General features: G+C 37.6%; 1 protein-coding gene across 10 annotated transcripts; it reads left to right on the plus strand.

Moving 5' to 3' along the window:
- Positions 1-24,022, plus strand: CLGN (calmegin). Of its 10 annotated transcripts, none has more exons than XM_027698837.1 (18): positions 1-129; positions 587-718; positions 2,513-2,647; positions 3,458-3,636; positions 4,512-4,582; positions 7,677-7,735; positions 9,805-9,946; positions 10,303-10,384; positions 11,110-11,302; positions 13,102-13,291; positions 13,910-14,023; positions 14,504-14,660; positions 15,434-15,649; positions 16,726-16,845; positions 17,027-17,162; positions 19,037-19,114; positions 21,236-21,372; positions 22,925-24,022. In XM_027698837.1, exons 4-18 carry the CDS (start codon positions 3,475-3,477, stop codon positions 22,997-22,999), a joined length of 1,932 nt encoding a protein of 643 aa, XP_027554638.1. In that variant the 5' UTR covers positions 1-129; positions 587-718; positions 2,513-2,647; positions 3,458-3,474; the 3' UTR covers positions 23,000-24,022. The 10 variants fall into 10 exon arrangements, with proteins under 10 accessions (XP_027554638.1, XP_027554644.1, XP_027554641.1 ...); XM_027698840.1 differs by having other exon boundaries at positions 6-208; positions 587-760; XM_027698836.1 differs by having other exon boundaries at positions 6-208.
- Positions 24,023-25,496: the final 1,474 nt, after the last annotated feature.

Here is a 25,496-nt window from a genome sequence, read left to right on the forward strand (position 1 = left end):
CGCCGCGCGCGTGCGCGGCCGGGGATGCGCCGGGAACATCGGCCCGGCCCCGCTCCTGTTCCCCGCTCCCCATCCTGATCCCGCCGCCGGTGACCGCCCGCCGCGGATCGGAGGACGCCGGGAGCGCCGGTAACCGCCCGCCGCGGGGCTAGGAGCGCCGGCAGCGCCCGGGGAGAGAGAGTGGCGTCGCGGTGCGTCGCGGTGCTTGGTAACGAGGGCGGCGGCGGCGGGAGGTGCGTGTGGGCCCCGTGTGGCGAGGGGAGGGGGCGACGGTGGTTTCCTGGCCCCACCCCGCTCCCCTCGGCCCTCACGGCCGGCGGCGGGTCCCGAGGGTGGGTTGGGGGGAGCGCGGTGATCCCCCGGCGGCGGTGGGTTTGGGGCCCCGAGGCCCCGCCGGGCAGGGGGAGCGCGGCCCCGCAGCGCCTGCGGCCCTCGCTCTCTCTGCCAGTTGTCCCGAAAAGCGGGTTCGTGCTGGGCGCTGTCTGAACGCCGAGCGGCCGCTCGGTTGACCTGAACTTCTATTTTTTTAAATTTTTAAATAAAAAAAAAATATTTTTTTAAATTGGAAAATAACGCCTTCCTGGAGGTTTTAGCAGCAAAACACCTCGAGCAGGCACCTTCAGGAGCACAGCATTGCAGCGAGAGTAGCTGCTGAGTTACATACTGGGCACCCAGTCCAGTACGGTGTGTTTGACACTTCGGCGAACAAGGGAGGGAAGTACGGCTTTCACACCAAATAAAGGGGAAAATAAAAAGCTGTGTAAGAATTCTTGAGTGCTTTTCACGGAGCAGTTGCAGCTGGATGTTGTTTTTGGTCAGGTTGACGCCAGTGCAGCAGCTTGGAGGAGGTAATAAGGCAGCACGTGGTTATGGATGGAAGAAGAGGTGGGGGAAAAAAAACCCTCCACTTTTTGTAGCCCTGGATGGAATTGCTGTTTGGCCCTGGGGAAAGCCCATGTGTTGATACCGCATGCAGGAGCTTTAGACCTTGGAGTGAGAGAGACTGTTAATGGTTGACTTATTCCCTTTCTGCTTGAGAATGCAGAGCTCTGAGAATTGCATGAAAAAGGCATGACCCTCTTCAAAGTCCAAAGAAAAGTTATTAATAATCTAAAAGATCCTGATCTCTGTTTAGTTCTGCATAAAATGGAGCAATGGTGCCACTACCTTAATGGCATGTGTAGAATGTGCAGCAGGTCACAGTGCAGAGGTCTGAAGATTGATCTACTTGTACCGTCCAACCATCCGTGGAAATCAAATCATTCGGGTGGGAAGGGACCCCAGGAGGTCTCTACTGTGGCAGGGGCAGCCCTGAGGCCAGTTCAGCTTGCTCTGAGCTTTATCTGGTCTGTGTGGAAGACCCCAAGGACTGAGCCTAGGCAGCCTGTACTACTGCTTGCCTGCCCTCATGGGGGAAAACAATTCTAATATCCAGTCAGAATATGTTTTCAGTTTAGGTCTGTTGTCTTTCTTAAATATTAGTATGTGTCTCAGAAACCAGCTCGTTACTTGAGGTGCAATGTTCTGCTGATGTTGCAGCACTGCTGCTGATCCCAAGAGCAGTAGTACTGCTGGCTCAGATGTCCCTTCTGATGTGTGGCAGTGCTGTCTGTACCCATGGTAAAAAGTGACCAAGCTATGCAAAAATTTAAGTTTAAAATTACAGGTCTGACAGAATTGTCAAGGTGTTTATCTAGAGAAAGATGAATATTAGCTGCCCATCCCAAAAAGGGAGATTGGCAACCCTGATTTGGAAGTGCAGTTATTCCAGGATAGATTTCTATGTCTCAGTTTCTATGAATGCAGATTTTCTATCCGGTTCTCTCATGGGTCATTCAGAGCTGGTGGCTCAGCTGGCCAGAGCATGGTGCTAATAGTGCCAAGGGTGTGGGTTTTATCCCTCTATGGGCCATTCACTTAAGAGTTAGATTTGATGATCCTTGTGGGTCTCTTCCAACTCAGAATATTCTGTGATTCTGTAAAATGCTGGCAAGATTTATGGTTTTTCAATTATCTATTTGCTGTAGCTGCCTGAAGGATGGTTTGGAAGTCACTGGTCTTCGGTGTTTAGGCAAAACTGCCAGTAAACATGTATGGGGTTTGTGTGAGAGCCATAGTCTGGGATAACCTGCTTTGTTCTGCTGAGGAGGTTTTAACAGTGAGGATCCTTCTGGTTTGGTTTTATTGTCACATTGAAGAAAGAGTAAGAAAAGTTTTTCATAGGTCTTCATGTGTTAATTAGGAAAGTTCAGTAGGTTTTAAAGACCATTAAATGTGTAGTGTGAAATTCTATTTTGAGACCACAAATTCTTGATTTATTTTACATTCTAAGACTGCAATGCTGGCAGAGTTCACAAAAATAAAGGATGTGATGGGATTGTTTAAAACCATCTTTGCCTGGCAATTGAGCGATGACTGCAGTTGGTCTTGATAACACATTTCCATGTTTCTGGGATTATTTTAGAAGTGTATCAAAAGGTCAAAGGTTAAAATGAGCTTTCTCTTCTTGAAGGAAGAAGTAAGAGATCTAATTGAAGACTGAATGAAATTCGGATAAAGTCCTAGGCTAGGACCAGGAAGTAGTGATAAGACTTGGTGTGAACGAAGTGAAAGCATCAGGAGTTTTGGAAGGGAGCTGTGTAGAAAGGTATTAGTCTCGTTTCTTGGATGCCCTTGTTATTCTGTGTATGGAACAAAAGTGGATGGGGCTAATTACAGTAAAATTACAGCCATGTAAGTGAAAAACATTTTGCATTATGCATAATATACACCTGTAATGTATTGACAAAGAAAGGTGTATCTCTTCACCTGCTTTAGGAAAAGGAGAGGAGACCACTTGCATGACAAACTATCTAAAGGTAGGCAAGCTTTATACTGAAAAAGCAAGTCTGGTGCCTAGTTAATACATGATACTTCAGGTAGGAGCTAAGGAGTCCCAGAAGGTATTGATATGAAATTCTTTGACTGTTTTTATCCTAATACAGTGGTTAAGAAACACAAAAATGAAGGTGGTAAAACAAAGTGTGACACCCTCCAGGCAAAGGTGTTCAAAAATATACCATAAAATTCAATGTTCACCATGATAAACTGAATTACTTTCAATCTTCAGGGCAAGATTATTTTAAGTGCTAGAATTGGCCCAGGAGGTCTATGAATTAACAATATCTGTAGTTTTTAACTAAAATTTTAAAAAATCAAATACAAAAACCACAGAAAAATTTGCAGATAACTGTTGATATGTATCACTGTGGTAATAACTGAGTCAGGGCTTTGTAGTAAAAAAAAAAAATCAAATTAGGAAATAGCATTTTCCTAAAATAATATAGTGACAACACTTTCTGATAGTTGTTTCCTATTGTTTTAATGTGTTTTTTTCTCTTGTAGAAAAAGTCTGGGGTAAAATTAAAATAGCATTGGTAATATCCTTGCAACAATATTTAAAATTTAAAATTTTCAGTTCTTCAGATAACCAAGATGCGCTTCCAGTGGGACTGGCTGTGCTTGGGTGTCCTGCTAATTAGCTCAGTGACTGCAGAAATTGAAAATGAAGAAAATCTGGATGCAGATGTTGAAGTGGAGGATTTTGACATGCAGTCCCAAGAAACTGAAGTTGACAGAGATAAACCTTCCATAGAGGTAAGATTACAGAAGTCTTTAGTTAAGTCTGGTTAAATACAAGATACATAGTTATAACTATGAGAAATTGGTGGACAAATATATTTTAAAAAGACTAAATTAAAATGCAGTTGACAACTGAGTGGTGTCAAACCCAGCAGTCTTTCAGTTGCTGTGTGTGACATGTAGGGCAAACTTAAACAGTGATTTTCTTATACCAAAGTGTAAATTCTCCTGCCTGTGGTGGATAGTCAAGAAAAAGGTTTTACTTCAATCTAGACACAGAACCTTTTGTTGCAAGTCCTAACATGCTTTTTCTAGACAAGAAAGCAGAAAGCATCTTGGTCTTACTGAGATTTTGACTTTGGACCAGTTTCTGGATTTCATCAGTCACAGCTGCCTTTTGTCACTGTCTTTATTCTCAGAAAATCTTCCTTTTGTTATGCTGTACTTCAAAATAGGTGCAAATAGAGGTAGGCAATATTAATAACTTATTTTTTCAACTCTCTGTTGTGTAGCCCAATTGTAATATGCTGAGTAGATAGGAAAACAGAAGAATGGAAAACATGTATAGAAAGAAGTAGGGAGGAAGCAGAGAACTGGTGCGAGTTCAGTAAATTTTTTTGGGTTTTGTTATACATAAGATGTAACAAAGGTTTAGTTATGAGCTTTGAACAACTTATAAAATTCACAGTTGTGAAATTGTTCAGTGTTCAAGGGATGCACCCAAACTATTGAAATAGGGGTGGGGAGGAAGGGGTTTTATGCTGCTAGGTATTTCTGATGAACAAAATCTGTTGTTCTGCCTGGGTGGATTACTTCTGGAGGTATGATAATGTGTTTCAAATGAAAAATTGTAATTTATGTTAGAACATGTATCTGTACTTGTCTCTTAGGTTGTGTACCAGACTCCAAAGCCAACCGGGGAAGTGTATTTTACAGAAACCTTTGATGGAGGATTGTCTGGGTAAGCTTATGCCTTAAAAGGATAAACTTTTACTTTCACCAATTTAAATTACAGTGGTAGGACTTATTTTGTATTCAGTTTTCAACTAGTATCCTTATAAAAATTAATTTTTGCAGGGGTTAGAATTGGGTAGGCTGTTAATGCTTGCTCCAGATACATCATAATGTTAAGATGGACCTTTAACATTTCAAATATGTTGCTATTTTTTTGTGTGTTTTTAGGAAGTTTTTAATAAACTCCGGGTTTGTGGACATTAAGAAAAATAATATGAAGATTTAGCCAGTTAAGTTTAACTAGCTGAAAGGTGAAGTGCAGAGTGCTTCAGTAGCATTACACTTCAGTGCATTACACTTCAGTAGCAAGCCCTTTCTTCCTTTTCACATGATCTTAGGTATGTGTAAAAAGGCAGCACCTTCACCATTATAGATAAAATCTCTATTGGAAAAGACTTTTTAAGCAGATTTTTTATTAATTTATTTTATCACTTCCCATACTCAAGAGGAGTTAGGTATTTATGAGAATACTGAAGTGTTGTTCCTAGGTAGTCCTTACTGTAATGAAATTTTAGAACAATGTTCAGGTTTATCTCAACAATTCTCAAGCCAGAAATTTTTGTGTTGTCTGTATCTTGGAAGTGTTTTTACAACAGTGTGGCAATGTTGGATGTAATTGCTACTAAGTGACTTGTGATGTTCAGTGAAATTCTGTGTCTTTTGAGCTGCAGTCAGTTGCCACCAATGCACTGTCAATAAAAAAGAATGTATTTATTACTTTCTATTTCTGGAATAGACTTACTGCTTTTGGTTGGAAAACAATCTGGCATTCAGTCCTCTTTCTACCACAGATGTAAAGGGTGTAAAAAATCAAGGACAAGTCAAATGCTTACCATGTAAATTCGGTCTATATGATTGCTGAGTTCTCTTTTCTAAAATGAAAAAAGAATCAAGCCAGGTCAGCATGCTGTCACTGGCTCAAGATAAGTGATTGTGCATCCAGGTAGTATCTGAATATGGTTGAAATCTCTTTAGTAAGAGCTGGTGTGATATTAGAGTACTTTCTTGCTATGAGAACAGCTTTTAAAATATGAATGGAAGTCTCTGTTTCTAATGAAAAATCAAGTCTTATTATTGGCATTTATTTTCCTGTACACTTTGATGCTGTTGAGCACAACAGCTATCTCTTGATTTGTGAATAATCAAAAAAAAAGGTGTTTTCATATGTTACTAAAATTGACGGAAAAAAAACTAACTCCTGGGAAGACCCAGGAGATGCAATGTGGTATCTTCATTTGGTAGAACTTAAAGCTGCCAGTTTTTTGCTTCCTGTGGGAAAACTGAGATCCAACTATTGTTGGAGTGAGATTATACATCATAAGACATGTCTATTGAGGGTGCATGATTTGGACTGTAGACAAAATAACATGGTAGCAGACACCAGTAACTTTTGTAGGATTGAATCTTACTCCCTTTTTCCAGTTGTTTCTGAACTGTTCTCTTCTGTAGAGTTACAGACCACTGAACATTAGTCTGTTATTACTCATATTATGTTCTTTCATATTTTCTTATTTTCTTACATATTTAGACCAAAGAGAGAAGAAAAATAAGTTAGCAAGCTCCAGTCTTCAGTTTATCACTTGTCTTAGTGATGTGGTCACTTCTAAATGTTAAGTGCAAAGGCAGTACCCAAGATGACAGGAAAAATTATTAAATGAAAGAGGTGATAATGGTTAAAAAAATGAAACAAACCACTGAAAACCTTGATTAACAAATGCAGAGGCTTAACTGGGATACTCAAATGATAGCATTCATCCCAATTTCTAGCTTTTTGGGATCTGTTCAAAGATTAGCTTGTCTTCCTACTAAATCTAATATTCAGAGCTTTAGCTACAATGCTTGGGATTTTTTGGTCTAGCTGTACACAACTTACATAAAAGTAACATATATGGAAGAAAGATTTATGAAAAAGTAAGCAGCATGTTGCCTTTCTTCCCTAAAACTGTGGAAAAGCCTGCACATGAATTGACTAGGTAAATCACCAGAATAGAGTAGCTTTTTTGGGAATGGCTCTTGCAAATCTTTTGTGCGACTTGTAGAGATGTTTTATTTCCTTGTTGGTCTCTGTCCTGGTAGGCCAAGGATCTAGTTTGCTATTTATACTGGGAAGTTTTTCCAGCATTTCTGTTAACAGTGAACAAATGTGAATGAAATTCCAGCAGAAAAGATAAAGTATTCATCCTTGAAATACTCCATGCAGACAATAGTTCAGACTGAATGAAAATAGTTCTTTACAGAATTAATGATGAGAATGTAGTATTGTAGTTGATACAATGAAGAGTTCAGCACCACTGTTGGCCTAAGATATTCCTGTGCATGGCTCAGGATAGAACCACTCTATGTCCACATGGGGGTGGGCTGCCCTTTTCCATTTTTTCCTCTCCAAATGAACACTTTGTGTGTAGACTGTCCATGTCTTTTTTGGTAACCTCAATTTGATAAGCTGATTGCCTTGCTCATAGTATCAAGTTGATCAGGAGTGTGTTTACCCTGTTGGAACCTCTGTGTGCAGAACACTTGGAATCTGTTCAGTGTATAATTGCATTTGTCTTTTAGACACTTAACATTCCCTTTTGTCCTCTGCTATGCAGGTGTACTGTTACTGTCAGATAAAGTAAAGGTTCCTTTGGGTGATTTTTTTCTTTCCTTGTCATAGTGAAGGTTTTATACTTGAAACTTGCTGTTTTCCCTGTATTTTGTGCATTGTATGCTGATATAATATTCTTACATTCTGCCAAACTCAGCTTGTATATAAAACTGAAGTCTATTCAGAATTAAATAATTCGGGAATTGAATTACTTTAGAGTTTTAATTGTATATTCATTTGCTTTTTTAGGAAATATTTCGAAATGCCATATTAGACTAATCTACTTATGATTTTTCTTTTCATATTCTTTGAAGAACACACAGTTCCATGATGCTGACTGTCAAAATCATTATTACAGGTTCACAGTCTAGAAGCAAAAGCTGTTTTTCCTGTGCTTGTTTAATAATAGAGCTTTGCATAGATTGTTCAATGACCAGTACACTTTTTGTTTTAGGTGGGTATTGTCTAAAACTAAGAAAGAAGACATAGATGATAACATTGCTAAATATGATGGTGAGCAGTTTTAATGTTTACCTCCACTGTATGGTTTGTGACGTTTTGTTGCTCTTTGAGAAATAACTACCCTTTACACAGAACTTATCTTTGAAAATCTAGATGAGACAGGTCAAAAATATTAGTTTGTATAATGACTGTTACCCTGAAACTTAAATGCCAAATGTTGCTCGTCCTCACACTTAGTGTGAGGATAACTTTTTTGGTCATCCCAACAATCTATTGCAATGGATGATACTAGAATACACTCTGGCATCTGAATATTCAGTATCGATTGTTTATGAATATTGCTTCTTGAGAACTGTCTTCTTTGAAATTGTGTCAGAGAGATTCACCACTTCAATGTCGGCTGTTAAACAGGTTTCTAAAGCAGCACGTTCCATCTTGCTCTGTCTCTCCAACTGATTCATGGCTTGGTCTCTTGGTATAGCCTTTGAAACAAGAAAGTTAAATGGAATGATGTTTTTCTTTAAAATACTTCTTCAGATTGCCTTTGCTTGAATACAGGGCTCTCCTGTGGTTCTTGTACAGTTTAGCCTTACAGTAGTCTAAAACAAATTTGGAAAGCAATCATGAAAAGGTTGTTTTGCTGGTTTAATTATTGGAGTTGGCACTTGACTTGTCAGTTCCTAGTCTATAACTGGCTGCTTAAATGTAATTCTAGGCTGTTTGACAGATGTGTGATTTGTGGCCATAATTTTGGAGTCCAAATTTATTTAATTCAAGAGGGAGTGGAGAGAACAGAAAAAGTTTCTGCTACAAAAGAAAAATATTTCCTACTGTTCTTATGTCAAATGAAATCAGTTAATGTTAATAGAAAGTGGTAAGCAAACATAACTTGCAGGACTTTGGTGTGCAGAACAGATGTTTTTAGGTTTAGCAGTTACCAGAAATAACTGGTAAAATTAAGAATTTGCAGAGGACATATCCGTACAGATGAGATGCTTATAAGAACTGATGTCTCCCTGATTACTCAGCCTCATATTAGATAGAAATTGTCTTTATTGTCAGAAAGTTGTTTTTGGTTGAAGTCACTCAGAAAATTCAACATTTAATAAGGTCAGTGGTAAAAACACATTTTGGAACTATTTTTCCATCGTTTGTTTTTTCAGGCTTGTTGTTTTGCCCAGTGTTATTGCTTGGCCTTAGTTTCCATGAAGGAACACTATTGAAGAGGAGGGAATTTTCCTCTCTCCTGTTTAGCAGACTAGAACAAACTAAGAATTTTTTTTTATGTACATACCTGCCCTTCCTTAACAACTCTACACATATTGCACTTCAGTTGAATAAAAGTAAATAGCTGTTTCATTGGCATTTCACAATTTTATGAATCTTCTCTAAAATACATGCTGAAGAACTCATGACCTTTTTTCTTCATTTTCACATTGACACAGGCATTTTTCAGATTACAGTGAATTGTAAAAGTAGTTTTTTTGTGCTGTGTTCATTCCTGGAAAAAAAGCCAGTGAATCTGGTGCTGTTAATCTCTGAGAAAATATAACTGCCCTTTTAGAAATCTTGTTCTTTGAATATTGGCCAGATGCGTATTCAACTGTATCTCTACCAAACTTGGAGAATATATAAGTATATAATCTATTTTTAAAGCTGCGGGCGTGTTTGTTTGCCTTTAAGATCAAACCTGATAATTCTTGGAAAGGCTTGGGGGGGAATTTGATCTGCCCTGTGATTAGATTTGACCCAAAAGATTCTAATTCTGTATAAGCAGAAGAGAAAGAATGATGCAGGTCTCCGGCTTACGCAGTGCCTTGTGACTGATGCTTTTTATGTGATGATGGTAGGAGTAAATCTAAAATCTGGAGAAATATTTTATGTTCCCCTAGCTATTATAGGGTACTACAGTCTAAAGATACAGATCTACAACATTTAAGTTTTCTTGTAGATTTCTGTAAATTTGAGAAGAGCAAGAAATAATATCTTTGATGTCAGATGTCAAGATTTTTTCCCTGCTTGGACTAATAGTCTTTATTCGTTAACTCTTTCCTTTCAACAAGGCTGTGATTTCTTCAGCCTGCATTTTTTTTCAAAGACTCTATGTGTCTGTGTTTTAGGAAGATGGGAAGTAGAAGAGCTGAAAGAAAACACAGTGCCTGGAGACAGAGGATTAGTGTTAAAATCAGTGGCAAAGCATCATGCAATATCGGCAATGCTAACAAAACCATTTATTTTCGATGATAAACCTTTGATTGTTCAGTAAGTAATGCCTCTGATTTTTTAATTTTTATTATTAAAATCCTTAAGAAAATAATGTGAACCTCTATAAAACAATACTGCTTTCCATATAGCATTGACCTATCGTATCCAGAGCTATTAGAATTGTAAATATGAGGGATTAATTAATTAAGATTGTAGTGTAAGTGTTAAAAAGTGATATTTAGACTATTTTGAAATAATTTTGGACAGAAATGTAATATTTGCTTACATAGAAGTGTTTTGACAGTAGCGACTAATACAGAGTCTTGTGTATTCTTAATTAGAATGGCAGATTAGAAGTTAATTTGTATTTTTCTCACACTTGGAATTTTTTTTTTAACTTTCTCTTTGCCCAGGTACGAAGTGAATTTTCAAAAAGGCATTGACTGTGGGGGTGCATATATTAAACTTCTCTCTAGTAGTGATGACTTGAATCTGGTATGTCCTCTTGCTTAACATTTGCTATCAGTTGTTCATTTGAGGAACAGCTTGGTTCTCCCTGAGTGATGTCTTATATCCGGGACAAAGGACTTCTGTATCTGTGTAGTCTGACTTTGTATATTAATAGAAGCCATAGGATCTTAACTCATAACTTGTGAAACAGTTATTTTACTGCAGAGCACAAGCAGGTTATTCCAAATATGGAAAACATATAAGTAGTTGAAAGGTAGTGACATTACTAAACAGATTAATGCAACATACTCTGAAGGTGAATAACTATATCTGATATTTTCAGGGCCGTTTGTTGCTGTTACTTAATGTGGAAAGGAAAAAAGCACTGATAAAATACTGGATATTAAAATCCTGGCTTTTATCTTTATTGGAAAATAAGGATAAGAAGAACAGTAACTAGTTCTGCTTCCATTTTTAGTGTAAAGTTTGTAGAGGGACATAGATACTTGGGTGTTTTGATTTGTGAAAGGCATCTAAATAAATACATTCCTCTTCCTTGAAGAGACTAAAGAAGTTAGTCCATTCCCTGAGAACAGAGAGCACCCAACAAGTCAAGAGGAACTGATCAGTTCCTTTCATGATTTTCCCTACCACTTTTCATTTATTTTTTAGAAAAAGGTAACTATGCTGTATGCCAAGGAAAAGAACTATTGTAAATTACTTCATGAAGTGTCCAGTATAACACATGCTCAGTTTTCTTGCTTCTACAGGAATACTTTTTTGACAGAACACCTTACACTATTATGTTTGGACCAGATAAATGTGGAGAAGATTACAAACTACACTTTATCTTCAGACATAAGAATCCCAAAACTGGAGAATATGATGAAAAGCATGCTGAACGTCCTGACGTGGATCTAAAAAAGTTCTACTTGGACAAGAAGACACATCTATATACTCTTGGTATTGTTTAATTCCTACAAGTTTTAATTGGAAAGGAGAAATTAAAAATTTGTTTCTGTCTGCTGAAGCTTTGCAATTGAGTCTGCTCTTTTGTTTGTAATAGTCTGTTAATTATGAAGGGTGGTTGCTTAATGATTTGGCCTTAAATGACTTAATAACTGGGCTTAAATGGTTTAATGACTGAGCTTAACTGCAGGACATAAAAGTGGCTTTCAGATGCTGCTGTTTAATATTCACTTATAGAAAAAAGCATATCTGCCCTGGCCAGCCTTTAGCATAAAGAATTGATTAATGCCTTCAGTATTTATTATGGTAAAAATATTTTTACTGAGAAAGATATTAAGACATACAACTGTCCAATATTCTAGGAAGGTATCAGAGTTCACAGGAATTCAGTTAAACCTGCAGCATGTCACACACCACCCTCCTCCTCATGTTAAGAGCTCTCACAGACACCTGCAATGTGCATGAAAAGATAGGTCAGCACATCCTCTGAAGGTGAATGAATGTGGGCTGGGTTTAATTCATGTGACAACTCTTCCTGTACCAGTGAACAGTATAGCAGAGATAAAAGTTCAGTTCATTTCCCTCCCTTTGTTTATTCTTCCTCAGAAGTTAGAAAATCAGAGAAGAATGGGCTAATCTGTGGCATGCTGCAAATCCAGCCAAATTAACTGTACTTACAAACTTCCATGGACTAATAATAACAGTAGGCATGTTCATGTGCTGTGCCATGAGTTTTTAAGATAGATAGCTGTAGTGTGCCATAGCAAACTTTTACTTTTAGATAATAGGAATCTCATAGTAAAGGAATGCATGCATTCATGTATTTGGCCTGTTTGTTAGAAATTCGAGATACTTAAACTTGGATTGCATTTATTCTCTCATAATTGTTCAAATAGACTCCACAGAGCTGTGTAATTCTAATGTGACTGATAACAGAAGTCTAAAAATTAGTTCTTTGTATTTTATCTAAAGGTGATATGGGGTTTTCATGGGATATTTTAATACTGTTGAAAACTTTGGGCTGCAAGATTTTCATTAGATATAAGACTGTTAATCTGGTTTTCATCACTCAGCTTTAGAAAACTGTCATAAAAGTGGAATAGCATTTACTTAATAATCTTTGTTGTGTGTGGAGAGTTGAATATACTAGTTAACCAGTGAGCCCATTTGTAAGTGCTTATTAGAAGTGGATCTGGATGCATCTGTTACTGAGTCTGACACTGCTCAGTTCTGTGACCTTGGCTTCTCAGTGACTCACACTTGCTAACATACTTAAACATTTGAGGAGAATTTTCTGTATTTGCAGTCTGGCATTTGAGACAAATGGCTGTTAGAGGTTTGAATCTGAGAGAAAGTACTTCTTTGATCCTTCAGCTGTGTCACTGGCACAATTCTTGTGTTTCCATGCTTTCAAGTGTGAGATTGTAATTTAGTAGCAGAGATGCCTTTGGGGGCAGAGATTTGACTTTCATTGTCTGTGCTTTTTAAATAAAAGCAGCAGAATTTTGGCCAAGTGGTAGGTTTTTGAAAAATCTCTTAGAATGTGTCTGGATGTGTTTCAGCAATTGAATTTTCTAGAAGTTTCATTTTGGGGAGCCTGGTGCTGGTTATACATCCCCTCAAGGGCAACGTTTTGTGTCCAGATTAAGTGAGGAGCCTGTCTCCAGCTCTGCTTGGGAGGATCCTGTTTGCTGTTATTTGACTAAGGCTGTGCTTATTATATAGCTTTGGTTAAAGATATTTATAAAGTTAATGGCTTCCTTATTTCTTTAAAACAAATTTCTTCAATTTAGTGCTAAAACCAGATGATACATTTGAAATGTTAATCGACCAAACAGTTGTCAGTAAAGGAAGTCTTCTTGAGAATATGGTTCCTCCAGTAAACCCTTCCAAAGAAATAGAGGATCCTAGTGATAAGAAGCCTGATGATTGGGATGAGAGACCAAAAATACCTGATCCAAATGCTGTCAAACCAGATGACTGGTAAGGAGAATATTTTTTATCTCTACAATGCCTTTTACATACAGGTTATATATTTGAAAGATTTGACTGGTTTTATTTTGGGGTTTGCCAATGAGAACTGGAATATGTTTCACTAAAAGCACTGAAGTTTGAAAACATAACTGAGGTGGGTACAAGGATCTGGTCATCCTCTAAGGAGAGAAATAAAAAAATTATTTTTGCTGATTTTGTGCCCTCTGTGGTTGCAATTAATAACTAAGATTGCTACACCTGAATAAGAAGCTGGTGTTTTTTCCACCATGTAGTCTTAATTTACATTCAGTGATTTTCACTTCCTTACGTGTGAACTGCTGTTCATGCAGCAACTCAGGAAGAGTAGGGAAAAGCTCAATGGGAAGACCTGACTGACACCTGCCAGTTGATGTCAGCAGTTTCTGTACTAAATAGTACTATGAAACAATGTAAATATAATTCAGGTATTTGTAAACAGATAATTGGATGCCTAATTCTCTTGATCAGTGAGTCTAATTCTGTTGTGCCTTTGAAAATCATCCCTTCCATGCCAGTTACAGTCCTCTGGACAGAACATTGGTTCGAAGTCAGGCTCCTGTATTTTCTAACCTGAGTCTGTAATTGAAGGGATGAAGACGAACCTTCCAAAATAGAAGATCCTGATGCTGTTAAACCTGAGGGATGGCTTGATGATGAACCAGAATATGTTCCAGACCCTAATGCAAAAAAACCAAAGGACTGGTAAGTTGGAATGTGTAAGGAATGGCCAAATATTTGTTGGTTTGTTGGACCGCTTCTATAAAAACATGAACATGTCCATTGCTTTTTGTTTTCTGAAGATATATTAGCAAAAACAGAATATGAAGGACCCTTTTGAAAGAATTTACTACAGTATGAGTTGATGTTTTGAAGTCATAATATAATAGGCTTCAAGGGATCTCTAAGAATCCTATGGAGAAGTGTTTCAAGCTGTCTGCAGGTGCAGGAATGTAATTGAGGTCAGTCATGCTGTGGTAGTTATGAACATGTGACCTTTAAAAAAAAAGTGGAGCACTCCTTAAAAAAGGTGTTTATACTGTTGGATAAAGCTCTGTGAGCTGGTCAGAGTTCTGAGGTTGTTACAGCAAAATGTGTATGGACCCAAGCTTCAGACTGCCAGTGTTTTGGGCCTGTCTGATCTTAAAGCAGTTGTTTGTAATTTTGGGTTGTTTTTCTCTCTAGGGATGAAGAAATGGATGGGGAGTGGGAAGCCCCCCAGATCCCTAATCCGAAGTGTGAGACTGCACCTGGTTGTGGACAGTGGGTGCGTCCCATGAAGAACAACCCAAAGTATAAAGGAAAATGGAGAGCACCTATGATAGATAATCCTAACTATCAGGTAATAGCGAAATTGTAGGTCATTGTTAAAAGGTACAGAGTTGAACAAGAGCAAAGTCAAAGTAGTATATTTATCTAGGCTTTTTTACAGTATATTTATATTTTAGAATGAGTCTGAATAGCCTCACTAAACACTTTGAGATTTTTTTTGCATGTAATTTGCTTTTTTTTTTTCCTTTAAGTAGTGCTTCCTATATTAAAACAATTTATCTGTTCAAAGTTGTTTTTTGTACGATTTGCACTGGTACCATTTATTTAATATGCTCTGTAGAATTGTATTCTAAGTTACATTGGGGCTTTAAATATGAGTCTTTTAAATAAACGATCTTTTTTATATTCAAAAAATTAAGCCTTTCAGCAAGCAGGTTGAACTTACTAGTTCAGTTTTAGAGGATGCATCAATTTTGGATAATTAAATTCCCTTCCTCCCCTCCAGACATAAGAGGTAATCAGTTGCATATTAAAGAGAGTTACTTTGTATTAGTTATGGCTGGGGAATACTTGAGTCTGATTTCTTTGAGCTTAAGATCCTAAGCAGGTTTGCAAACAAAATTTGCCTCTAATTTGCACAGGTATCATAAGGCTGAAGTTTCCTTTCCTAAAATTTTCCCTACCACTTCCGGTAACAGTGTAGGTTAAACTTTACTGCTTGTCTTTTTAAATAATGCATTTAACACAGTTGTGAACTTCTAATTATTTTAAAATTTCTTTCACAGCTTGTTTTTTTTTTGGTGAGCTATAGGTAATGTGATTACATTTTTTTTCCATTAACAGGGAATCTGGAGCCCTCGGAAAATACCAAACCCAGACTATTTTGAAGATCTTCACCCATTCAAGATGACCACTGTCAGTGCTATTGGTTTAGAACTGTGGTCTATGACATCTGATATTTACTTCGATAACTTCATCATCTGTTCAGAAAAAGAAGTAGCAGATCATTGGGCAGCAGATGGCTGGGGCTTGAAGAAATTAGTAGCAAGTGCTAATGAGGTATAAACTTTACTATGTTCTTGATATCAGAAAGTAGTGAGGAAGCTGTGCTGTTGGAAGAATTTTCTGTCAGTTAATGCTGACAGAATATTAATTTGTCTGCAATTAATAATCTTGCTGAGTAACTCTGATAGTGTGGCTTTTTACTTTTTCCAGACCAATATCTTCTTGAAATTAAAAGGGTACTACATTTTACTTAAACACCTGGTGAGAAGTTGGCTTCATATTAAGTCTTCTTCTGTTCACAGTGATACTAGAAATTCAGTACCTGACAGCCAATGAAAGCTGAGTTACTTGCACTCAAAGACCTTTTTTTTTCTGTTTTCTTTCCCCTCCCACTCCCATTTTTCCTTATGGCTATATCCATGATACATATTCTTTAGATGCTTCCCTCCCGTGAGGAATGGATAAATAGTCCAGTGTTTGTTTCTGTTTAATAATTTTAGGGCCTTGGCTGCTTACACGTGTATTATGCAGCTCTGAAAATGTTGCATGTATGTTTATGGAGCTGCATCTGTTGTTCTGTTTGTATGTGTGCATCCACATTTTGTTCTGCACTTAGCCAGCCACCACAGTTTTTCCTAGATCTCTTCCCTCTGTTGTGGGAAGGACCTGCCCTGCCACACGGGATCATGAGCCCCTCTAGTGGCTGCCTGCACTCCTGTTTCTGTCTAACAGTCCTCTGTTTTCTTCGATTCAGTGGCAAGAGCAGGCTGCAATTTTGGGAGAGAAATGATGGGTTGGTGGCAAATGTGGCCAATTCCTGACAGCTGCTGTTTGTCACAGCATGAGCAGGTAGCAACAGCGTATCTGCCCATGCCATCAGGAAAGCCATCTCCTCCCCCAACCTTGTCTTTTTCCAAAATGTTTGGGTTTATGTCTGAACCTTTATCTATACTTGTACACACAATGGCAAAAAAATTCCTTTGAGTCCCCTCATTCCACTGTGTCTCTCAAACTTCCTTAGTTACTGATGTACCTTTTCCATAAGTCATTAAAAAGCAAAGGTAAAGAAGGGTTTATATAAATGTATAGAGTATACTTCATAAACTTATTATTTATTTTCTTTAATACAGCCTGGTATGTTTAGTCAACTGCTGACTGCTGCAGAAGACCACCCATGGCTCTGGGTTCTTTACATCTTGACTTTAGCTCTCCCTGTTGGTCTAGGTGTATTGTTCTGCTGGCCAGCAAAGGTTAGAGAAATTTATTATATTTGTATTTGAGTTTATTCTTAATACTTTATTTGAAAATTCTTAGCATCTGTACAACAATGTGCACTTTTAATGTGCCATTGGTATTACTCAGCTGACAGTGGCTGTTGTGTTTAGTTCTTAATTTGAGTTGAAATGTAAATAGATTTTTAATTTGTTGTAGAAAACAGATGAATATGACTTCAAAAAAACTGATGTATCTAAGCCAAATAGAAAAGGGGAATTAAAACAAGAGAGAGAAGAGTTCGAAGATGATGAAATAGATGAAGAAAAAGAAAATGAAGATACGGCTGAGGATGGTAAGATGAGCATGTCAGCTTGCAGTTTGGTTAAAGACATGAATAGAACTAGTTCATGGATTGCATTGCCAATAATTACAGCCAGTTATCTTAGCATATGCGAAATGTGCCTTGCTCTGAGTCTTTTTTCCTCTTTGGTTACCTCCAGTGAGTGGCATCCCATGGCTTATAACTCTTTGATAAATACAAGCAGAAAGTAAGGCTCTACTCAGTATTTTTTCACTTGCATGAAATGAATGTGCTTCCAGCAGTCTTTTTTATCTTTGTAGACAGTGATGCATATTTTATTCCTTCTAAATATTTCATATATTGAACACATTTTAATGGTTCAGATATAAGTACCTGAAGTGGTTAAAGTTACATCATTGTCTTTAAAATGTGTCTGGAATAGCTTTATGTCTTTTAACATAAGTCTTTCTGCTTACTTCTCTGGGGGAGGGTTGTACCTTCAACTCTTCTGTTGATCACTATTTTTAGTTGCTCTTGTTAAAGCCTGAAAATACTTGAAATACTAAAATTTGCTGCTTCCTTTGTGTTGCTTTTTAGCAACATATTGCAAAGGTCTGTCCTGCTGCCCAAGCGAGAAATCAATGATTCAGTAGGTTGAGCTGTACTTTGGCATCCAAGGCTAAATCATCTTGTGTTACTGTATCAAAGATTACTGGTACTATTCAGCCATGGCTCTGATGTGCTGTTAGCATTTCCCTGAGTTTATACAATGAATAAAAAACAAATCACCTAACTTACAGTGCGTTATCTTGACTTTCATGAGAAAATTTTTACCTTCAGAACTCTAAAAGGTTCTACCTCTTACTTCATTCTTCCTTGATAAGAACAAACAAGTGACAAGTGACTGGCATGGATAATTAGAAACCGAGCAGACATTCTTGGCTGGCATTTTTTTTCCTTGGTACTGACATCACTTTGTATTACTGACTGAAACTTGGTGGGGTTTGTGTGTCTTTACACCAAGTTCTGTGAGTGTTGATGGCTTCTGTCTATATGACTTAAAAGGTCACTTAGCATCAGCCATTCCCATGCCAGTACTGACAGAATTAAGTAAATTGTTGTCCCACTGCTTGCCACCCCAAATTAGTCCTGACTATCTGCCTCACTATTTGAGAGCCTCACTTAGGCATTTAGTTATTTTGTTATGCTCTTCTTTACATTAGCATAAATTTTAGTATGTAATGTAATCATTGTATCTTCCTGCATTTTCCTTTTGATCTTGCTCTACTCTACGTGGTCGTGGCTCCTGAGTTACAGACTCTGTTTTATTCTACCCAATCTTGTTGCAGATCATAGATGCGGTTTGTACCTGATACACTGCTGTTGCAAGGCTGAGATACCTCAAGTCCAATATTCTTCTTTAAGACAGTTAATTTAATTTATTTAATCAATTACAACACATCAGTTAATAAATAGCATGTTAGAGTGTGTGTTTCAGTGTTAGAAATAAGGTTCAGGCAATTGCAGAGGAATGCTGTTTAGCTCCCACAACTTTTTAAAATTCTACTTGGAACAGCTGTTCTTGGTGTTGCAAAGGCAGGTTCTATTTTAGGCCTTTACTTTTAGTTACTAAACTGAACACAGAGTAAAACTAACCTAGCTAGCTTTTGTATGACTATTCCAAGGTTTTCAAGTAAATTCTATGCTTCAGAGGGAAGGATTACACTTTGCTGTCATATGACTTCACGGTTTCTTTCTCTAAGAAGAATTGCTTAGCTTCCCTTAGCTTCCTGCCACCTTTAACATTTGCAGGTTGAAAGCTTCTCTTTTTTTCTATCACTATCTTTCCATCTTTTGCCTCTTCTTATCTGAAAGCAGTAGAGAATTTGTCTTCTGCCTCCTTTTCCTGATTCTTTTTGCTACAGAGAGAAGAGAAATGAAGGAGATGAAAAGCAAATTTTTGAAGGATACAAAGAAGATGGGAAGGGAGGTTCGTCTTTCAGGTACTGGGAAAGGGAAGTAATTTGGGCCAGGACTTGCAAATGATCTTTCCTATCTGGTTTCTTCCCTCTGCTTCCTTGTTGATGGTAGAACTTCAAGCTGGTGGATTCCAGCTTTCATCCAGTGCAGATGCGAGTTTCCTCCAAGATTTCTCCCTGTGGTATCTGTAGTCATAAATATTTTCTACTAGTCACTTTGGCTCCTTATAATTTTTACAGTTCCTTTGTCGTCATTATCTCCTCCTTTGTTTTTTGGAGTTGAAGGTAATGGGGTTTGAGCTGTTGAATACTGAGCGACTTGAGATCTACATTTTTCATGGGGCCATTAAAAAAAAAGAAAGAAAAGGAAAGTGTGGGACAATACCAAAGTTCAGAAACACTTGGAGATTTCTTTGACTCCAGTGAGAATGAGTTGCTGGCAGATTACTTTTTGAAGTGCATTGTCCATGGGATTTACTGTTTTATTTTGTTACTGTTTGTTAATTTTTGTGACATTGCTAAGAATGGTGTGTTCTTGACTTGTCTACTTGTCTGCTTTGTCTCCTTGAATTCCTTGCCTTCTAGAAAAATATTCCAGGAAGTAAAAGAATGTTGCCACAAAATGGAATTTCAGGACCACAGCCTGAACCTTATTTGTCAAGTTATACATTCATTTATATGAAATACTGTTTAAATTATTATTGGATTAAATTAAAATTAGTAATTTTACATAGTATAGTTGTCTAGTTCTGGCTTTTACAGTTCTGGCTGAAGGTTTTTTTGTTGTTTTGGGGTTTTTTCCCCTTCACTGAAATTAGTACTTAGGGGAGGAGCTGGATTTGCCATTTACCATTTCTAATCTCTTCATTAGAATATGAGCAAAGGCTTTGTGAATTTCTGCCAAGCTCCTCTGTTAAGAGCATATTTTTAGAACAGAAATCTTTGTCTACATCTTTCTTAAACCATGATCTGCATTTTTTTGGTCATATTTCCCCTTTTCATAACAAATGTAGAGAGATATTATTGTAGACATGTACTAGGTATATTGACAGATGGGAAAATGGATTTCTTAGTTCATAACAGGTAGGGAAGTTGTATTTATAGCTGTACTGCAAGTGAAGTTTTTTGGTACTTCTACGGAAGTCTCAAATATTTCAATTGGAATTTCTAGATTTTCATCACCAAGAATCAGGAGAGTTGCATCTTATATGTGACTACCTCCTGAATTTATATGGATACTTTTGCTTCAGTTTTTACTGAGATGCAGCAGTAAGAATTGGGAGGTTGGGGTGGGTGGGTATTCTTTTGGTTTTTTCTTTTTTTTTCTTTTCCCCCCACACTGAAGTAGTGCTTATGAGATGTAGGCATGACCTGAAAAGGCTAGAATTGAGCACTGCTTCGTTACTGTAGCTGACTCATTGGCAGCCTGTCAAGTTGTAGAATGCCATTGTGTATCCTTTCTATCAGATTTTAGGTAAGATTTCTTGTTTACTCATGATAGAAAGTATTTCAAAGGATACTAGTGCACTAGTAGTGCAAGCTGGACATACCTTGAGTGATCTAAGGGGAGTACAGTCCTCTTCTGACTAGTTTCTGAATTGCAATAATACATAAGAAGGGGGGAAGTACTGGGCTGCTTATCCCTCAACCAAAACAGAAGAATTGCCAGAAGAATTCCTTGCTGAAAACAGGAGTTGCCTTAAGATGTAGGTGTCCCCCTTGCTGGATGACTGATAACTGCAATATTGTACTTTCCAAATTAAGTCAGAATTCAGTCACATTTGGGATACCTGAGTTGTCCTGTTTTGGACTCTGGTCTCCAAACCGTCCAATACAATACTTGGATTTCAAGTGAAGTAAATCAAGTCCTTTTAGTCAGTAACAAGTCTGAAGAGAGTAGGGGCTATTGTGAAAAGAGGTGAAGGTGGAGGTGTTAAAATTGATTATTAAATTTGAAAATTATCACTTTCTACTAATTCATGAGAATTCTACTCACTGTGTCACACAGAGATGTTTTTATGGGTTATTCTAAACAAGCAGTTCATTCTAAGACTGAAATTGGCTTCTTTTCCTTACTAGTGTGTCTGGATATAGTGCATTTTTAATACAGTTCTGCTTACAAAGTAAAATTAACTTCTTCTGCAGAAGACGAGGGTGAAGGTGGTGAAGATATCGATGATGATGAAGAAGAAAATGAAGTTGCAGATGAGGAAGAAAATGAAGTTGCAGATGCAAGACAAGAAGAAGGTGGTATGTCAAATAAATCTGATTCAGAAAATGAGGTAAGTTATCTGACATCATACTTGTAACTAAGCCCAGTTACCTGCAACAAGTGTTTTTCTTCTCTTGAGCCATAAAACAAATCCTGAGGTGGAAATGTGTTTTCATTTGAGTTTGACACCTCAAATGCTCTGTATGAATACAAGTATAGTATAGAAGTGATCATGCAGATCTCTAAACATGAAATGTTTTTACAGGAGTGTAGTTTTTAACAGGTTATTAAATGAATTGCTAGTCTTGAAAATTTAGGTCTCAGTCTTTATTGTGCTACTTAATTGCTGGAACATGTGCTTCTAACAGAATAGCCTTTTCATGAGAGCTAGAAAAACCTTAAGCTTTCAGCTATCTTTTGGGTTTTTTTGGATTCCAAAATAAAGCAAAATGACCACACTCTTTTGCAATTCAGCACCTGCAGTGTCATTTTTCTTGTGCAGATTAATCTAGTCACCCAGATAATCCACAAAATGTTTTTCATAAAATAACATTGTAGAATGGAATTTGTTTGTGCTTTACTTGCTCATCAGTCAACTACTCATTATCCTTTATTTAGAAACTGGTGTGTCTGAAATGCCTTAGATCCACCCATTGGTCGTGTTGTGCTTGTCATTCCCTAAATGAGTCCCTTCCCAGATTAGGGGAGTTGTTTTATGTAATGTAATGTTAACTCCTTTTCATGGAAAACTCCTGTAGGAAACTGGACCTTGCATGAGGTTGCATTGTTTCAGGACTAAAATTTTTCATCAATTATCCCTTACTCAGTACTTCTTCTTCCTGTAGGAAGTTTTTTTTTTCCTTGTACATTTACCTAGGAATACAGTATCTGATGAACCCTATTAGGATTCACAGGACTCTGAAAGTAGCAACAAGATCTGAATGTGTCTGTGCCATTACACAGTAGCACAGTGAGGCCACAGCTTGCTTCTGTCATGAGTTAGCTGGTGACCTAGTTGGGAGGCATCATGTACACCATGTCCTCACTCAGGTTGGGCCACATTCTGTGAGCTGTTCCTGCTGAATGAGGTGCTTGCCATTAGGTGATGCAGGGAAGTGAGGAAGCAATGCATTGTCTGAGAATGGAGTTCACACTGGAAAGCCTTTTTACGTTCCTCTGTAAGCTTATTGCTTTTAAACTGGGAACACCACATCTAAGAACAGCTTGCTTTCTTTGCAGCTCTCCAAAGGGGACGGTTAGAATGTTTTAAATGCTTCCTGCTTCAGAAGTGGAAATTAAAATTAGCATAAGATGCACTTTGAGGAAGTTGCTAAATTAATTTAAAAGTCACCACTTTTAAACCAGTGAATACATGGGCAACCCCAAATTTCTGACATCCGTTTAGATGTACTATTCTCTTCCTTCTAAATATAGGAAGGAAAAGTCTTCTACCCACTTTTTCATTAGGTTGGTATTGTTGAAAAATATGTCCTGCCACTTCAGTGTTGCATTTAGTGATAACATGACTGGGAGGTTTAGGTGGAGTAATAAAGTAGCATGCCAGCTTCAATAATTAAAATAAGTTTAAAATTCTAGTGCTGAATTTTATTTTTCTTTTTCAGAAGAAAGAAGCTGATGAGGGTACAGGAGATAATCCGCTGAGATCAGTGCGCAAAAGAAGAGTACGAAAGGACTGAGTTATTTCCAGCTGGTATTTGCAGGTCTAGATAACAGTAGCTTCTGGTGTGCTACTCCAGTGGGCCTGACAGCATGCAAGTTCCTGAGCTTTAAAGGAAAAAGGGGAACTCACTGCTACTTAACCTCCTGCTTTAATCCTCTGACCTCTTTAACCATCCTGAACTTCCTCGGTTCCCTGTTTTTTTAAGGAGAAATACTATCTGTGAGGAGTTAGCACGTGTTTCCAACTGAAAATAAAAGTGAAATTACAAGTTGGCCAACTGATTTTTAGGTGAAGATTCTTAAGATTTGAAGTTTCTAAGAAAATTAGTATTAGTTGGAGATAAACTTGCTCTAAATATTTTTTTAAATGAATAAATTATAATACTTTTGCAGCTCTAGCACAAAATTAGCTGTTTACAGTTTTCAGCTAAAAGAGGATGACAGTGTAGATGTAGCATCTATAGCAGTTCTCATTGCTATGAGAAAAGATATTTTTTTCTGTGCAGAGCTAAATGCAATAATTGTTTTTGTATAATGATTTTGTGCTAGCAACAATTTTTATTGTAAATTATTTATTTTAGTTGATCTTGTTACATGGGTGGTCACCTGTTCACTTTAGGCATTGGTTACAGTAATTTATTTTTAAGAGATATTTTAAAATAGAATACTCATAGAACAAGTGGTAATTGATGTGACTTGTTTTACTTTTGAATGCAGATATCGGATCTGCAGAAGTGATATACAGATGATTTTTTCAAACTTTTATAGTTCTCATGTTCCAAGCCAGAGTGGTATAACCTCTGTTTATAGAATATTTGCTAAGTGTATATTGCCACCTAAAAATATTTAATAATTCTTCCTTAATATGAAATTTATTAATATAGGTAAGAATTTTTGATGGTTAAGTTTTTTAAAGATGTGAGTAACTTGGGCATTCTCATAATGTAGTTGAAATAAACTGCATATTGTAAAAGAAACTTTGTTTTGTTAAAGTTCAGCTGTATATTAAAAAAAACCAATAAAATTTCAGTCACCAGAAACCTCTTGCTGCTTGACAGCTGCCTGTAGAAGTAGTGGACTATAAGGTGCTAACAAAAGCATTGTAATTACAATTACATTGTAAAGAAGCAGAAATACATTAATTCATAAGAATTCTAACCGATTTTCTTGTGCCTGGCAAGAATTTAGTTCACATAAAAAAAGGAGTATTTTCACAGAAGTTTCCATGGAAGTCTCTAAGAAATGAATGCTTACTTAACCCTAATGAGAAGAAGGCAGTGTCCTCAAGTGCTTGTTCTGAAGTGCTAAGAAGTTAATTAGATTGGACTCTTATTTAGTGTGAACTACATGGAAAGGCCTCAGGGATTTTTGTTTGGTTTGGGGCTTTTTGTGTCGGTAAGTGCAAGCTCCCACCTCTTTATTTAGGGTCTACATGCAGAAGGTAAGAAGTGAAGACTCCAGATTACTCCACAGCAATAGATAGTTGTTATCAGTTGTTACCTGCTAGTAACAGCTACTGTGAGCTATCGGGGAGCATTTCAGCTCTCCTACCGAATGGATGATGTCTGAGCCTGATAAGAGTCCTTTGGAATTGTTACAGCATTTGGGTGTGGTTCTGGGGTTGGGTTTGGTTTTTTGGTTTTGGGGTTTTGGAGGGTTTTTTCCTTTGATATGATATAGTTACTGTAGTTTCTTTGTGATTTAGTTACTCCAGGGATTGGTCACCCCACAGGGGATGCTAGTCCTCCCTTAGAGTTTTGAACTTAAGGTTCCCATAAAGTCTTTGCTTGTACCTCACTTTAGTAAAAAAGGAGCCATTTATTATGGGTAACAGGGTTACCCACTGCTCAGTGGATACCCATGGCTCAAGGGTGCTGTTTGCAGTAATACTGACTCTGTAAGGCCTCTCTCACATTAATACTGACTTAATTCCTTTGATCACCTAGAACCTGGAGATGGAAGACATCCTTCTGCACATCAGCTTACTTGGATCTAGTCTTATGCTGCTACTTAGGGGAGAAATATCAGAGCTTTGGGGATTTGAGGCTCTAAATGTAGAAAAGCAGGCAGAAGGGGAACCTCCCCGTCCATTGATACTTTTAACATTGAGATTTCACCCACAGTTCCTGTGCATCATCCATTTATTTCTGAACAGGTATTTCAGGAAAAATACTTGATCTTGCTTTAATTAACAAGGTGATGATTTTCAATTCCAGGGTGCCTTACCATATAAAGTATCAGTCATCTTTGGAACTCCATTAATGTCAGACCTCCACAGCCTGCACTCCCACCTGCTACGCTGTAGCTTCATAAAAGATCTTACTGAGGATGGCAGATAACCAGACTGAACATTGTCTATATGCAGGGAAGGCCAAGTAGGACTGAGGCCCTTTTATTTACTTACAGCTGAAGCTACTCCTCAGTTGGCATACACAGTCATGAAGGTATGATGAAGTAATAATTCTGGTTCCTGTCTAATGTAGAGCTCACTAACTTGTGTAGGAAAAGGTAACG

Source organism: Neopelma chrysocephalum, unplaced genomic scaffold (genome assembly GCF_003984885.1).
Source record: "Neopelma chrysocephalum unplaced genomic scaffold, ASM398488v2 Primary Assembly neopelma1_133, whole genome shotgun sequence".
NCBI lineage: Eukaryota > Metazoa > Chordata > Aves > Passeriformes > Pipridae > Neopelma > Neopelma chrysocephalum.